Genomic DNA, 17,607 nt, shown 5'->3' with positions numbered 1-17,607 from the left:
TCATTCTGTGCTTTAGCTTTTCTGACTTTGTGTCTACACGTGCTGGCTATTTGTTTGAATTCCTCTTTGGTGGTTTCCCCCCTTTTCCATTTTTTGTACACATCCTTTTTTAATCTTAACTCAGTTAAAAGTTCTTTAGACAGCCACCCTGGCTTCTTTAGGCACCTTCCATGTTTCCATCTCATTGGTATTGCCTGAAGTTGTGCTTTTACTATCTCCCTCTTGACAAACTCCCAGCCATCATGAACTCCTTTTCCTTTTAGTATTACTGTCCATGGGATCTCACCCAGCACTTCCCTAAGTTTTATGAAGTCGGCTTTCTTAAAGTCAAGAAATTGAGTCCTAGTATGCTTGGCTGCTTCTTTCCGCTGTATAGTAAACAACAGAAGAGCATGATCACTCGCGCCTAATGATCCTTCCACTTCTACCCCACTAACCAGGTCATCAACATTGGTTAGGACCAGATCTAAAATGGCTGTTCCTCTTGTTGCTTCTCCCACTTTCTGGACAATGAAGTTGTCTGCAAGGCCAGTGAGGAATCTGTTTGACCTTATGCTCTTGGCTGAGTTTGACATCCAACAAATATCCGGGTAATTGAAGTCCCCCATTACTACTATCTCCCTTCCTTTTGCATGCTTGGCCATCTGTTCCAGGAAGGCATCATCTATGTCCTCCGTTTGGCTTGGGGATCTATAGTAAACTTCCACAATGAGGTCTCTGTTATTCTTCTCTCCCTTAATTTTGACCCAAATGCTCTCACTTTGGCTTTGAGGTTCTAAATCTTGGATCTCTTCACAGGTATACACATCCCTGACATATAACGCCACTCCTCCTCCTTTCTTGTCTGGTCTGTTTCTCTGAAATAGATTGTATCCCTCCATTATTACATTCCAATCGTGGGACTTATCCCACCAGGTTTCAGTGATGCCTATTATGTCATATTTAGTTTGCTGTACCAAGAGCTCAAGCTCATCTTTTTTATTTCCCATGCTTTGCGCATTAGTGTACAGACATTGAAGTCCATTAATCATTCCCCCGTGTCTCTTATTTAAGGATTTTTTCCTCCCACCACTAGGTCTGCGTGCTGTTTGTTCCATTTGGTCTATGACAATTGGATGATCATCTTCATCAGTTGATAGACTCCTACCTTCAGGAGCACTGTCTCCCTCCCCCACATTAGTCAGTTTAAAGCCCTCCTGATGAGGTTTCTGAGATTTTTGGCAAAAACATTCCTCCCAACCATTGTGAGGTGCAGCCCATCGCTTGCCAGAAGTCCATCTTCAAGAAACTGCAGTCCGTGATCTAAGAATCCAAACCGTTCCTGTTTACACAATTTGCGAAGCCAGCTGTTCACTTCCACTATTTTTCCCTCTCTCCCTGGTCCACGTTGTTCAACTGAGAGGACAGATGAGATGACAATTTGTGCATTTAATTGCTTCAATTTCCTGCCCAGAGCCTTGTAGTCTCTTTTGATCTTCTGGAGGCTATTGCTTGCAGTGTCATTGGTTCCCACATGAACCAAGAGGAAGGGGTATTTGTCAGTGGGTTTTATGATTCCTTGCAGTCGTTCAGTTACATCTTGGATCTTAGCCCCGGGGAGACAGCACACTTCCCAAGACATCTTTTCAGGCCCACAGATCACTGCTTCTGTTCCCCTCAGTAGGGAATCCCCTATCACCACTACACGCCTGCTCTTAGGTTTGGTTGGGGTTCTTCCGTGAGCTGTCCGTTCCAAGGTTGCCTGCACATTCCCTGAGGACTGACTTTGCTGCTCGTCTTCATATACCTGATCGACTGTAATGAGGGAGAGATCCTCAAATGGAGTCTGCTCTTCGTCTTCCATGCTAGGGGAGAGGACCTCAAAACGATTGTGTATTTCTAAACAATCAGAGCGAACCCTGGGCCTCCTACTTCTTTGAGTCACGTTTCTCCATATATCTGGCTCCTGTGTTGGTGAACTAGCCTCCTTCTCAGGAGAGTCCCCTGACTCCTCCTTGGTGGAGACGGTGTGCTCTGTTGCTTCCAAGAAGAGCTCCAGCTCTCTAATTCTTTGGAGCGTAGCTACACGTTCCTCCAGTTGCAGGACTTTGTCTTTTAGGACGGCAATCAACATGCAATTGCTGCAGGTAAAGCTGCCTGCAACCTTTGGCAAGATGGCAAACATTGCGCAGGAACTGCAGGCGACTGCAGCTGTTCCCTCCCCCTCCATCTTGAGAATGTGTCGTTGGGGGTGGCTACAGCGGTCCTGCATCATAAAAAGCGTGAAGACAGGAGAAATAACTCCCCCCCCAAAAAAACTAGGTGTCCCCCAACAAACGTTTGAGACTAGCTCCCCTGAATCTAAAAGATGGATCAAACTGCGCGCGCCGCTAGGTGCTAATCACCTGCCTCAACAGAAACCCTGCCCCCTCTGACCTTTGCACAGGGAGAGCAGCTAATCAGCCACAAAGAATCACACACACAAGAAAACCCTTTTGGCTCCTTCTTCAGCCGCTGCCCTGCAAGGTCTGATAAGCTCCTCTTAATATATTATAACTTTAACTTTCCACCTGTTAATATTCAATTTTTTCATATTCTTCCATAGCATTATTGCTAAAAACCCCTTAACCTCAATCCAACATCGTTCTAATTTTAATTAATTCTGCAATATTTCTGTAGATAGTCTTTAAATTTCTTCCAATCTTCTTCCACCAACTCTTCTCCCTGGTCTCGGATTCTGCCAGTCATTTCCGCCAATTCCATATAGTCCATTACCTTCATCTGCCATTCTTCCAGAGTGGGTAATTCTTGTGTCTTCCAATACTTCGCGATGAGTATTCTTGCTGCTGTTGTGGCATACATAAAGAAAGTTCTGTCCTTCTTTAACACCAATTGGCCAACCATGCCCAGGAGAAAGGCCTCTGGTTTCTTCGGGAAGGTATATTTGAATACCTTTTTCATTTCATTATATATCATCTCCCAAAAAGCCTTAATCCTTGGGCACGTCCACCAAAGGTGAAAGAATGTACCTTCAATTTCTTTACATTTCCAACACTTGTTATCGGGCAAATGGTAGATTTTTGCAAGCTTGACTGGTGTCATGTACCACCTGTATATCATTTTCATAATATTCTCTCTTAAGGCATTACATGCCGTAATCTTCATACCTGTGGTCCATAACTGTTCCCAGTCAGCCATCATAATATTATGTCCAACATCTTGTGCCCATTTAATCATAGCCGATTTTACCATTTCATCCTGGGTATTCCATTTCAACAGCAGGTTATACATTTTTGACAAATTCTTAGTTTTGGAATCTAACAGTTCTGTTTCCAATTTTGATTTTTCCACCTGGAAGCCAATTTTCTTATCCAATTTATATGCCTCCATTATCTGATAATAATGAAGCCAGTCTCGCACTTTGTTTTTTAACTTTTCAAAACTCTGCAATTTCAATTTATCTCCCTCTTGCTCCAAAATTTCCCAATATTTCGGCCATTTGGCCTCCATATTGAGCTTTTTCACAGCCTTCGCTTCCATCGGTGACAGCCACCTTGGGGTTTTATTTTCAAGTAGGTCTTTATACCTTATCCAGACATTAAACAGTGCTTTCCTGACAATATGATTTCTAAAAGTTTTCTGCACTTTAACCTTTTCATACCACAAATATGCATGCCATCCAAATGCGCTATTGAAACCTTCTAAATCCAAGATATCTGTATTTTCAAGAAGTAGCCATTCTTTCAACCAGCAGAAAGCTGCTGATTCATAGTAAAGTTTAAGGTCTGGCAGGGCAAATCCACCTCTTTCGTTCGCATCTGTTAGAATTTTAAATTTTATTCTTGGCTTCTTGCCCTGCCAGACAAATCTAGAAATGTCTTTCTGCCACTTCTTGAAACAATCCATCTTATCAATAATTTGCAGTGTTTGAAACAAATATAGCATTCTAGGCAATGCATTCATTTTTATCGCTGCAATACGGCCTAGCAGTGATAGCTTCAAATTTGACCAAATTTCCAAATCTTTTTTCAGCTCCATCCAACATTTTTCATAGTTGTCTTTAAATAAGTTCCCATTCTTGGCTGTCATATTTATCCCCAGGTATTTCACTTTCTTAACCACTGTTAAACCTGTCTCATTCTGAAACCTCTATCTCTCAATTCCTGTTAAGTTTTTTTCTGAAACCTTTGTTTTTAACCTGTTCAGTTTAAATCCTGCCACTTGACCAAATTCTTCAATCAGTTCTAAAACTCTTTTCGTACTAGATTCTGGCTCCTGTAGAGTCAAAACTAAGTCATCTGCAAATGCTCTTAATTTGTATTGTTTAGCTCCGACCTGTATCCCTTTGACCAATTGGTCTTTTCTAATCATGTTCATAAGGACCTCCAGGACCGATATAAAAAGCAATGGGGAGATTGGGCAGCCTTGTCGTGTTCCTTTTTCTATCCTGAATTCCTCCATCACAACATTATTAACAATTAATTTGGCCTTTTGTTCAGAGTAAATTGCACCTATACCATTTTCAAACCCTTGTCCTACCCCCATCCCCTGGAGATTCTTCTTCATAAAACTCCAAGAAATATTGTCAAAGGCTTTCTCCGCGTCCACAAAAATCAAGACTGCCTTGGTATTGATGTTCTCCTGTAGCAATTCCAGAATGTTGATTATGTTTCTCATATTGTCAGATAAGTGTCTACCCGGGAGAAAGCCTGCTTGGTCTTTATGGATCTCCTCTACTAAAACTTTTTTCAATCTTTTAGCCAAAATGTCTGCAAAAAAATTGTAATCCACATTTAACAATGATATAGGCGGTAGTTCTTGAGTTGTGTCTTTTCAGTCTCTGTTTTTGGTATAAGTGTGATGTACGCTTCCTTCCACGACTCTGGTGCCCTTCTCCTTTCCAATATTTCATTACAAACTTCCTTCAAAGGTTGTACCAACCATTCTTTCAACGATTTGTAGTATCTGGAAGTCAGTCCATCCGGCCCTGTAGAATTACCTAGTTGCATGTTCTGAATGGCACTCTCTACCTCTTGTTCCGTTATTTTATAGTTCAGCCTCAATTTGTTTTCTTGAGAGATTATTTGTAGTCCATTTATTTTAAAAAAAATGGTCTATCTCAGTCTCTTTTTGTGGCCTTTGTGTATATAATTGTTTAAAATACCTCTGGAAGTATTTTCTAATCTCAACTGGGTTCTGTATGATCTTTCCTTCTACTTCTAGATTAGTGATGGTATTTAATTTTTGTCTTTTCCTCATTTGCCAAGCTAGCAGTTTCCCACACTTATTTGCCGATTCAAATGTTTTTTGTCTCATTTGTCTAATTTTCCATTCTATCCCTTGATTTATCATTTGCATATATTGTACTTGGTATAGCTTTATTTCGCTCAAAATTTCTTGTGACTTTGGTTTTGCTCCCAATCTCTTCTCACTTTCCTTTATATTCTCCAAGATTTTATCTTTCTTTTCATTTTGTGCTCTCCTCTTCAATGCATTCTGTTGTATCAAAAATCCTCTCATCACGGCTTTACTTGCGTCCCAGATTACTTTTTTTTCAACTGAGGTATTCATATTTATCTCAAAGTAATCTCTCAAGGTTTTTTTGGGCCTTCTTGGTTACTTCTTCATTCTCTAAATAGGGTGTCATTCATCCTCCATCTAAAGGAACCAGTTGGTGTTAAGTTCATCTCCATCTTCACAGCGTTATGGTTGGAGCAAGTTTTAGGGCAGATTTCCACTTTTCTTGTCTTTGGTGCCATGCCTCTAGTTATCCATATTTGGTCAATTCTTGTCCATGTCATTCTGGCTTCAGAGAAGAAGGTTCCCTCTCTCCCCAGGGGTTTTTTCGTTCTCCAGATATCACCTAGGTCCAAATTGTCTGTCATCTCAAAAAAAGTTTTCGGTAGTCTACCATCTTTAGTAACTACCTGTCTTTGTGCCTTATCCATGTTTGTAGATACCACTCCGTTCATATCCCCAATCAATATCACATTATAGTCCATATAGTCTGTCAGTGTCTCATGCAACTTCTTAAAAAATTCAGATTTCCCCTCATTCGGTGTATATACACCTACTATCAAAAACTTCTCTCTGTGTATTTGAATTTCAACTGCCACAAATCTTCCTTGGTCATCCTTAAACATAAATTTCGGTGATAGGCTCTCCTTTACATAGATCACTACTCCTCTTTTTTTGACTTTGTCCGATGAAATGAACTCCTGACCCAGTCTTTTGTTAATCAATACTTTTCTATGTAGCCTTATCACATGAGTTTCCTGTAAACAAATCAAGTCCAATTGTTCCTTTTTTAATAAATGAAAAATCTTCCCCTTTTCTGAGGAGAATTTAGACCACTACAATTCCAGCTTAAAAGTTGCAGAGACATGATGATGTAATTACCTTGCTTTCCCTCCGACTGCACCCAATGCTTCTTCTTGCTCTGATGGTGGTGTCACCTTTTCCAGGTTATCCAGGTCCAGAAGTTTTTTTGCTTTGTCTATTGTTCTTCTTTCCAGCGCTCTTTGCTCCTCTCCAAGTTCTTTCTGTAGATCTTCCCCGTAGTCTTTCAAAAATCTGTCTTTATCTTCCACTGATCTTATTTTGATCTTCCTTCCTTTGATGCTGAACGATAGGCCCTGGGGGAATTCCCACCTAAAAATGATCTTGATACTTCTCAGCAGGGCAACCAAATCTCCGTAGTTTGACCTAAGTTCCAAAAGGTATTTCGGAATATCCTTGAAAATCTCTACTTTGAATTGATGTATTTTCAGGGCCTTCTGGAAATGCAGACCCAAGATTTTGTCTCTCTCCTCTTTTGATCTGAGGGTGATCAGGCAGTGTCTCACCTTATTCTTCTTTCCCCCTCTTCCAAGCCTAAATGCGCTCACTATCTTGAACTCTTCCTTTCCCAAATCTAAATTCCAAAAGTCTGCAAATCCCTGCATAAGAAAGTCACTTAGATTATCTTTCTCAAATTCAGGAACAGCCCTGATCCTCAAGTTTGTTTGTTTCTCCTTTAATTCGATCATAGACAACATTAACCTATGGTCTTCCAATTGTCTATGTATTGGTGGTATTTTCTCTTCTGTAGCCACTGCAATTTCTTTGGCTTCTTCAGCCGTTTTCCTGGTCTTGGTAGATTCCTGTAATAATTTCTGTATAGTCTCTGTATTAGTAGTCACTTTCTGTCCCAAATTATTAATACTTGTAGTATTTTGTTCAATTTTAGATGATGCTTCCGCAACTCGTTTATTTGTTTCAGCTACTTCTGCAGTTAAATTATCCAAAGATTCGTTAATTTTAGCTAGTCCTGCAGCTAAAACTTCTTCCATTCCTTTTGATTTAAGTTGTGCAGGAGTACCCCCTGATGGGCCAGATGCTGATGCTCTTCTCTGCTGTCCAATATCCACTGTACGAAAAGATTTACCTGACCTCGTTGTCTTTTCTTGAGGCAATTCTATTTTCTCTTTGCCATCTGCCATAACACTCTAGATAGTGCTCAAGGTCAATCCCACGGTTGAAGTTTGTTTTGCAGTCTTGCAGTGGAAATTTCCCCCAGTCCAGTTGTTATTGTAACAGTTCCAACATCCACTAGGGGGACACAGTGTCAATTTAAGTTATTTCTTTAATAAAAGTAACCTTTTTTAATCCCCCCAGTCACCAAGTAGATAATAGTATCAATTTCCCTTAGTTGACAATTGCTTTAACACCAGGAGAGGTCTGCCAGAGACACTGTATCTCTCTTACAGAGTTAACTGTCAAAATAGTTCTTTAGCGCTTTCCGCAACACGGCATGCTATTATCTGAGGCAGCCCGTTCCCAGGTTTTTGAGCAGTGGAAATTAAGCTCTGTCTTCTTTTCCTGCAGGAAAATTATTGTCCAGCCTCTTCCCCTCTCTTCTCCTGCAACCAAGAGGGGAGATCTGTTACTTGACGTTAGGATTTTAGCCCTCTTTCATAAGCCTTTCAGGACTTTAGCTCGATGTCTCTTTGCTTTGATCTGTTTACAGAGAGTGGAAGGTGGACTTCCTGTTTATGCCTTACCGCTTCGGTTCCAAATTAGTCCTTTTCCCCCCTTTTTTAATTCAAATTTTCCCTACTCACGGGTAGTTGCTTTTAAGTCCGAATTGTCCAGGAAGAAGTCAACGCTCTCCGGTAACAGCTGTGCGGCTTCGCTCCGAAGAAGAAGCAGTCGACTCACAGCACCGCGCCACACTCCCCGCCTCGCTCCAGAGCCCGTAACTGGGTCCCTTCGCAAATTGGGGGGGGGGGCGCAAAAGGTGCCCGTCGAGTCCCACGTTCGCAGGCTTCACCCGCCTGCGATTTAAAAGGGTCCCCGCTTCGCCGCAGCGGAAAAGACCCGGTTTCAACGGAGCTAGTCCCTCCGGAGATCAGAGGGAGACCGCCATTACCGATGGCGCCGACCCGGATTATGCAAACGCATAATCTCTTTGCTTAGTTTACTTCCTTCCCCAAAATAAGAAATTCAGAGGTAGAGGGAAGCTGTGTAGGGTCTGTCCTGAAATAATTGCTGTGGGTGGGATAGCATTAACCAAGAGTAAAGTTTTATCTTAGCCCAATCCCTTTTTCTGCCTCTCGTTTTGGGAGCAATGGGAGGCTGATCTGCTAAGGCAGTTTTGCAAGAGTAAAGGAAAGGGATCCGTTTTTATTCCGTTGCCCCCTTCAGTCAATCCCACCCCAAGGAACCTTTGCATGCTCCAATTTGCTGTAAATATCAGCTACCCACAGCCCTTATTCACTGTCATGGCACTAGTGTGGAGTTTGCATAGTTGGGTGCCTAAGAGACTGTCTCTCAGTTCCATAGCTGCTCTATTGGGGAAATAACATTTATTTGCCAGATCACACAGATAATGCATGCAACATATTTTTGTACATTCTAGAAATACTGCATGTGTAGTAAATATTACAGTTACACATACTTTTCACTACTTCTGTAATTCTCTTCACTGTGTAATTGTTACTTAATAATGCACCCTGACAGGTCTGCAACCATTCAAACATACCTCATTGCAATTCTAAACTCATGTTTGGTTCTATACGTTCCTCTTTGAACACAGTAATAGTGGTGAGTCAAGATATTTTATATCTCCTGCTTATAATGCTAACTGGGTGCCTCTTTCCATATCAGCTGCCAGTGCATTAACATCTTCTGCTGAAACCATCCTTCATTATACCTTTATCAGAGGTACACTATATGAAAACAAGGGAAAGCGCCTTTTTGGGGGTGGTACCCCAATTATGGAATGCTCTCCTTAAAGAGGCTTGCCTGGTATCCCACAGTGCAATGTTTTGGGAACCAGGCAAAAATATTTTTGTTCAATCAGTAATTTGAATGCTGTGCATGTGTCAAAAATTGAGTGGTTTTTAATGATTTTTTTTTTACTGTTGTTACTGTTGTATTTTATTGTGCACTGCACTGAAATTGTCAATAGAACAGTATAAAAATATTTTAAATAAATAAATCCTAAAAATCAAAGGAATATTTTGTTTATTTCCAAATGAACAAAAGAGCAGCAACCTAGAAAGGCAGCTAAATTATATGTGTACTTCTTCCCTGGTTGGTCTGAAATTCCGGCCAGGTTTCTGACCAGGCCATAAGACCTAAAACTATAGACATGTTAGCCACACCACCCCCAAACCTTTGTGGGCTGTCCCGTTGTCCTTACTTGTGTTTTGTGAGTGTTCACCAGTGATGGAGCTGCTGCAACCATGGAACTGCTGCGAGGCCTGGGCAACGGTGGGACCTCTGGCTCAGGAGATTTCTCAGGCCTTTCCTCCAGCATATGCCGCAGCCTCTGGAGGTAATACATCAGGGACCACTGAGTGCCTTCCTCGGACCAGTGTGGCTGAAGTAGGCAGCGTAATACAGCCACGTCAAAATAGGTAGCATACCGAGACTTTTGGCATGGTGGGATGACCAAAGACACCCTGTCACAAATGATAAAGAAACAAATGCTTTGAACTATAGAAGCAGCCAGACCCCTAAGGGCTCCCAAGTACATCTTATTACAGGACAAGTCAAAGGACAAACTGCTTACTTCAGTCTGGAGAAAGCTGCTTAAGTTAATAGCAACCTTATTAGCAGAAGATATCAAATTCTAACCAGAAAAGCTTAACTCTACAATCTAAACATATAATTCATATAAGGAAAATGGCACAAACTATTCAGTATTCAAGCTCTCTTGAAATATAGCTTTTCTATCAAAGCTTAAGGTCAAGGAGAAGAATAAAGAATGTGACTAATTGTGATTCCAAGGGAGGTTTATTACTATTATTATATTATAATATAATATAATATATTATATTATATTATATTATATTATATTATATTATATTATATTATATTAATATATTATAATTATATATTTATACCCTGCTTACAGATTAAAATATGTACTACTATGAACTACCTGCATTTGCATCACTGCCAATCAACCCTAAGCACCCTCTCCTACTGAAATATGACCAGGCGCCCACATATTAACCGTGTGATTAATTAATAAGTCACACCAGTTATTGATTAGTGCTTCTAGCCCAGCTTTTGTGAACCCTAGATGTTGCGCTTCCAGTGAATTTTCCACAAGTGCTGAGCCCTTTCAAGAGCACTCAGGTTAAATTTAAATTAGGGAAAATTGTCTTCTCTTCCTGGTTAGAAATAATGGTGCAGTTCGCAAAGTCTTGAGTCTTCCAGCTGTGTCCTGTGCTTCTATAATAATACAGCAAGCAAGATTTAATGATTGCATTGTTTAAATTGGACCGCTGGGTTTCACTGTTGTATGATGCCTAAGGTGACTTTGAACAAAGAGATAACTCACGCATTTTGTTTTTTTAAAAAGGTAGATTAAAATAAAAACAATGTAATGTGAGACACCTACAAGGGAAAGGTGATTTCTGCCATAAGCCATGAACCAGACAGGTGGTTCTTGTACAGCAAACAAGGCACAAGCAAGCAAGGCAAGAATCATGTTCCAGTAAAGGGCCCCTTCAGATGATTTGTTTATTCAGCATTCATCCTGATTTCCTCACCCCAAGTTTTTGTAGTTGTTAGATAATTTCTGGTCTTTAGTTGAGCCTTAATTCTGATTAGTGAGGAAAAAAATCTAAATATCAAACAGAAATTTTGGAAGGGAAAACAAAACTTCTATCGAAGATGTATAATGTTTTACTGGAATGGGATACCAAAGACGAGGAAATTAAGGAGATGATGGTAAAGTGGGCAATTGACCTGGGTTATAATATAGATTTTGATAAATGGACAAATTTATGGAATAAGGGAATGAAATTTACGGCATGTTCCACTTTAAGGGAGAACCTAGAAAAAATGATGTATAAGTGCTATATTACCCCAGTTAAATTAGTAAAAATGTATAAAATGGGAAATAAGGCTTGTTGGAAATGTAAAAGTAAAGATGGAGACCTATATCATATGTGGTAGACATGCGAGAAAATGAAAAGATTCTGGGAATTAATATACAATGAATTAAAGAAAATCTTCAGGTATACCTTTCCAAAAAAGCCAGAGGCATTCTTATTAGGGATAATAGGGGATGAAATAAAAAAGATTGATCATAAGTTATTTCAGTACACAACGGTGGCAGCTAGGGTTCTAGTAGCGCAAAAAATGGAAGACATCAGAAATTCCAACTGTTATGGAATGGCAGGTAAAACTATTCGAATGTACGGAATTAGCGAAATGACACATAGGATTAGAAACCAAAAAGTATCAAAGTTTGTAGAAGAATGGAGCAAATTTGTTACATATATAGAAACTAACTGTAGAAGCTTAAGGACTACAGCAGGATTAACTTAACTCTTGTGATATATATATAAAGAATATGAAGAAACTGTAAAAGATAAGAAATAATAAGAAAACCGCAACTGGGAAGGAGGGAAGTCGAGGCGTGATCTAACGCAATGTAGATAAGATGATACTATATATAACTGTAAAGAATATTGTATTTAATTTTTTATTTTTTATTTCGTACTTATGTTTTCTTTTCTTTTTTTGGAAAATGTTAATAAAAATTAATAATAATAATAAAAAAGGATGGTAGTCATGTTGGCTCATAAGGAAAACTCCAAAATTGCATACCCTCCAACATTTCTCTGATGAAAATAGGGGCGTCCCATTCCATAATGATAATTTTACTATTTATACCCCACACATCTTACTGGGTTGCTCCAGCCACTCTGGGCAGCTTCCAACATATATAAAAACATAATAAAACATTAAACATTAAGAAAACTTCCTTATGCAGGATTGGCTTCAGATGGCTCAGGGGTCGAATAACTCCATACCCTCCAACATTTCTTCAATGAAAGTAGGGACATCGTAAAGAAAAGTGGGGCATTCTGGAATCAAATCAGAAACTGAGACAGCTTCTCTAAATCAGGTATGTCCCTGGAAAATAGGGACACTTGAATAGTCTGAAATCAATATAAGGGTGATACTTTCATTAGGTCAACCAAAATGTTTTTTGTTTTTTTAAAAGGAATTCATGTGTTTTGTTATGTTCCCCCTCCAGTGATTAATCCGTTGGTATACTGTGATCTATTTTTAGTTGCTCTTTAATCTTGTTTGTAAATAGTTTTTTAATGCTCTGTTATTTTATGGTTTTGTAAATTGCTTTGAGAATTTGTGCCGATAAAGCTGCATTGGTAGAGAAACAATAAACACTGGTGTTGGCACAAATCCCAAAACCTAAGAGTGTTTAATCCTTGCTGAGAAACAGATTGTGCATCTTACACCTGATTCTTCCCTATTAATGAGCACTAGGACAACATTAACATTAACAAACAGACTGAAAAATAATACAAAAAGTATATCTAATTTATTTGAGATTAAGAAAGTTAACAAACGGATAAGGTTGCTCTGCTGTTAAGAATCGTTACCTTATATTAATTTTTGCTGGAGCAGAAGTGGCCTTGCTAAAATTCCCAGTCTACTTGTCATCAAAGACCCACCTCCCAGTTTTCTACATGTCACTCAGACTGCGGCTATGAATTCTGAGGGTGACTCGTTCTTTTGGACTGAGGACTACATTAGGGACAAATAGTAGACTGCATATAGTATATTCAGAAACAGAACGCCAAAGTTCAAAAAAAAGCTCAGGATATCTACCAAAAAGCCAATCTATGTTCTGTTGAATAAACCTGCCTTTAAAAAAATTTAGACATTTTCATGTCTTCTGAATTTTAATTTCAACTCTGTGCTGACTCAACTCAGTTACCACGACCCCCAAAGGCTGTGGATGTAGCAATTTGGTTGAATTTGGTCTTCAAGGACAAAATAATTCCATGGATCCTGGGTTAGTAACTGGAGCAAACAACATTTATTTCTTCACTGCATGTTGCTAGGCAACAACTACCCCTCCCCCCGTATCCAGTTGACTTTGTAGTGATCAATGAGTTCAGCAAATGAGGAGAAATTAATGACGCAGAATAGAGAGCTTGCTTGCAGCTTCATTGCCATAGCGACCGCCCAGCTCAGTTTCAGACACTGACTGCCTCATTTTTGCTGTCTAAAAACCAGTTCGTTCCTCCTTTGGGCACTCTGAACTAGCCTAAAAATCATCAAGTAAAGAGAGCTGCCCAAAAACTGTAGCTCAGCAGGAAAAAGAATATTTGATATATTTTTAAAAGTGTGTGTGTTTGTGTCCCCCCCCCCTTCTGTGTATATATTTGGGGAAAGTCTTCATTTCCACTCTCTGTGAGCATGGCACTGCTAACTTTCCTACATCACAGAAGTTGCTTTTCAATGCTTTTTTCACAGAAAATAAGGTTCCTGGGTGGAGGAAGTCAGCTGTGCCCTTTTAATATAGTTGGCAACAGGTCAGGACCAGGTCAGTAAACATGAATGCCTTGTTTCAGGCACTATGCTTCAAACATTTTTCTGAAAAATTAAAATGCTTGCCAGAGATTCTTGCAAGAGAAAGTGTCTTTGAATGTCGATACAACAATTTGTGTTTCGATCCGCTTGGTAATGGCTTCAGCTTAAAACATGGTATCCTACAAGAGACCAACAACCCAGGGTCAAAACTTAAGTGGGCAAAGAAATAATGCCCCTTAGTGGCCACAGTGTAACACCTCAGGAAGCTTTGAAGGGGACAAACTGAGAGGAAGGTGCCTGCCTCATTCGCAGCAATGCTGTGTGAGGAAGGAAAAGCAGTTCCCACAGCACTGCTAGGGCATACGGAAGGCACCAACGTCCCAGTCTCCTCCAGAGCTGTATGTGAAGTGAAGTCCTGGAAGATAGCAAGGCCACCAATGAGGGCGGTGGGTGTTAAATTAGTGTTATATGCTATTCAACACACATTTATAGTCCAAATACATTTCAAACAGAATCACACAACTGGAAGACTCCCATTTTAATATTTAGAACAGAAATAATCTTTCTCTGTCTTTTCTAACTGTGGGACGTATCCTATGATCATAGAAGAAGGGGACAGGGATGCGGAGAAAAGAGAGACAAGGAGGAGCCCTTCTAGAAGATCAGCTTTTACCTAGGATAGGGGGGTCCTTTCTCCTGGGAGGCTTGGGATGACACACTTCCATCAATAGAATTCCCACGGTGGCAGCCTGAGAAAGCAGGCCTGGGGGGCACTGCATCTGGCTGGGGTGTTTCACACACTACCTGGAGCCCCTGTGGGTGCAAAAATATTTCACACAGAGAAATGCAATCAAAATGTGCAGTTTGCTGTTCTGCCTAACATGTAATCCAAACTACTCTTGCTGTTAATCAGAGGAACTGAACATTCAGATGTCCTCCTTGAAAGCTTCACTGCAGGAATAATGGTTGAAGTCTGCATAATTAGACTACACACTGAAACTTTGCATAGTTGCTTGAGGGTAAAACCCACTGAAAGAAACTGCACTTGCTTTGAATGAAGCACATATATAAAAGACTGCACTGTAAGGATCTACTCCCATGGTGTAGCAGTCAGCTTGCCTTGCATCCACCATGCAGGAATCTTGTTGCTGTTTTCTACCTCACTCTGCTACACTATTTGCAAAATGAGGAGCATGGTGGTGCAACTCTAGACTGCAATTAAAGGGAAAGGAATTGCCTTTATAAAAAACACAGTCCATGTCAAGTGCACAGTTCAGACCTGTTCTTTGAAACAACTGTGTTCGTGTAAAACTTGTTCCAGCTCTCTGATGTGTTATCTTTCTAGGTGCAGAGCAACAATTCTTAGAGTGGTTAAACTGTTGTCCTCAGGCTTTTGTGGGGGAAGCCATGGCTGTTTAAAGTGGAATGATACTGGGATGGTTGGCAGCTCTCCCACACCTAGCATAGATCTGATCCAAGAAGGCTCCTATCTAGTTCATCATTCTGTTCTCACAGTGGCTGCTTATGAAACTTTCTTTCCCTGAAATCCTGAATAAAGGCCTGAACCTCTTACAGAGGGCAATCATTTAAAGCCAACCTTTCTATGGCTGAGGTTAAGTGGATATGGATTAAGTGGATTTTAGCTTTTGTTATTTCAGGTTCTGCTAGGATTTAATTTGCATTATACAGCAAGCATTTGTTTAAAGTTATTCCACTTCTTTTGAGTTCCCCAAGGGACTGTGGTTGGTATTTGCACATTCGCCTGCCTAGAGGAGCAAGTGGGAAGGACAACCCATTCCTTTCCAGGATCGCTTCCTTCCCTGCAGAAAAATGCTTTCCTCAGCCCAGTTCCTTAGCTCGCCCCCTGCCCCTCCCCTCCCTGTGATTCCAATAAAGATTGTACAGCCTCAGACATTACCTCTGTACGTCCAGCATCCACATTAGGAGATTCACATGTCAGAGTCTGGTTTTTCATTGGAGAACTCCTCTTTGCTGGCAAATGAAGAACTTGTTAGTAGGCAAGCTGTGTGACTCAAAGCACAGAAACACTGGAATTGGCTAAGAAGTGCATGCATTTTTAAATAAAACAAACAAAAACCTATTGGATCATGCAAATGCAGCCTCCCAGGCTTCTCTATCAATCCCTAAAGGCTCTCCCCAGGCTACAACCCTCACCAACCTTACTTCACACCCTCTTCTAGTGCTTTCACCTGGGTGGGAGGTGTCATTGAACTCTGATAATGCACAGGAGTCACCTGATTAACTCTGTCAGTGAAAGCCCTGTGGAAGGGCTTCAGTTTGTGCAATGGGGCATCTCTCCTCTCCTTCTCCTTGCACCTCTGAAATTAGCTGGGTGTGAACCCCCAGAACTGTATACAGGAGGGGGGAGTGTCCTTCCATTTGGCACTTTTGCAATAGTGCAGCAATGAATACCACCAAATGCCTCTTGATGGATGATAGAGAGGGTGTTTGAGTGTCTGTAGATAGTAGACTACTGAACAAAGATTACATTCACATGCACTGCTGCCCCTACTTTGCCTCTGGCCGCTAGAGTTGCCATATTTCAGAAAGTGAAAATCCAGACACAAAAGTTTTTTGGGGGCCAAAGTTGACATGGCATGCCATACATCTGGATTTTCTGGGAAGTCTTGCCGATTTCTGCCCGGACACTGCTTTTGACCACAGTATTCCAGGAAATTCTGGACATATGGCCACCCACCACTGTCATGTGTCCCCTGGAATGTTTCCCATGAGACACTGTGACTCTTGGTCTGGAAAAGCTTCCCCAGCTCTGTGTTAGGGACTTGGAGCCCTGTTCTACATCTACTATTAAGAGGTGGTTCTCTTCAAAAGAATTTGCTATCGGTTCTTTGGTGGAAGTTTGAGGAAGCCTCTGAAACTCTATAACAGACACTTACCAGCTACTTCTCTATGACTTTCAGTTTCTAAGTACTTTTGCATGCATTGACACAGCCACAAACCTGTGATTATATTCCTGATGGGTTTAACCAGAGCAGTAAAGGCGGAAACTTCAGGTTGCCTGTGCTCCCACATCGGCTGCCAAATAACAAGGCCACTGGCCAGACGAAAAGTCAGATCAGATTCCTAAAAGGACACAAGAACATGGGGACACCTGTGGATCTGATGGAGAAGAGCATTGATATTTTTTATTTAAACCCAGAGATTCCTTGTTCCAAAATCTCATAGGTAGAGTCCTTCTGTCCTATAAACCACTCTCTTATTCCATTTTACACATGGTTTATCCACAAAAGTGTGTGGACAATCATGGGGGTGGTATGTTGTGCACAAGGTGTCTTGTGACTGGGTTTGGGATGTAGGCAGTGGGAGCAGCCATTGGCTCTGTGTTGCTGTAGTTGGGGAAGAGTATCTGAAGTTCTTATTGCTGGTTCCAATTTCACTCTCCAAAAGTGTAATGCAATTCTACCTGTGATGAAGGTGGAAGAATTGTAAGAATCATCTCATGCACCAAATAAATATTTTATACAGCAAAAAGAAAGAAAGAAAGAAAGAAAGAAAGAAAGAAAGAAAGAAAGAAAGAAAGAAAGAAAGAAAGAAAAGGGGTTGCTTACAAGGACTCTGCTACACCCTCCATTTGATATCCTAAAAGAAAAGTTTCTGTGAGATACCATAGGAATGCCAGACATGAAAGATGGAATGGTTGCCCTTGTGGGTCCAGGCCTCCTCCAGAATCCTCCACAGCAGGATTTGGAGGGTTGTCCTACTTGAGCTTCCATGCTTCTGTCTGTATAAGTATGAGTG

At 40.7% G+C, this 17,607-nt stretch overlaps 1 protein-coding gene across 12 annotated transcripts in view; it reads right to left on the bottom strand.

Moving 5' to 3' along the window:
• Positions 1–17,607, bottom strand: part of UNC80 (unc-80 homolog, NALCN channel complex subunit) — a 160,537-nt gene that overhangs the window by 127,235 nt on the left and 15,695 nt on the right. For all 12 annotated transcript variants that reach the window (XM_083399560.1, XM_083399566.1, XM_083399568.1 and 9 more), the window contains exons 5-8: positions 16,809–16,932; positions 15,746–15,819; positions 14,501–14,640; positions 9,665–9,926 (exon numbers count right to left, since the gene is read on the bottom strand). In XM_083399560.1, coding sequence (XP_083255686.1) covers positions 9,665–9,926; positions 14,501–14,640; positions 15,746–15,819; positions 16,809–16,932 — 600 coding nt within the window. The remainder of the gene's footprint in view (positions 1–9,664; positions 9,927–14,500; positions 14,641–15,745; positions 15,820–16,808; positions 16,933–17,607) is intronic.

The sequence above is a fragment of the Podarcis tiliguerta genome, assembly GCF_965153285.1.
Source record: "Podarcis tiliguerta genome assembly, chromosome: 1".
In the NCBI taxonomy this organism is placed as follows: domain Eukaryota; kingdom Metazoa; phylum Chordata; class Lepidosauria; order Squamata; family Lacertidae; genus Podarcis; species Podarcis tiliguerta.
The sequence above is the reverse complement of the archived record's forward strand: the minus strand, read 5'-3'. Positions and strand labels throughout refer to the sequence as shown.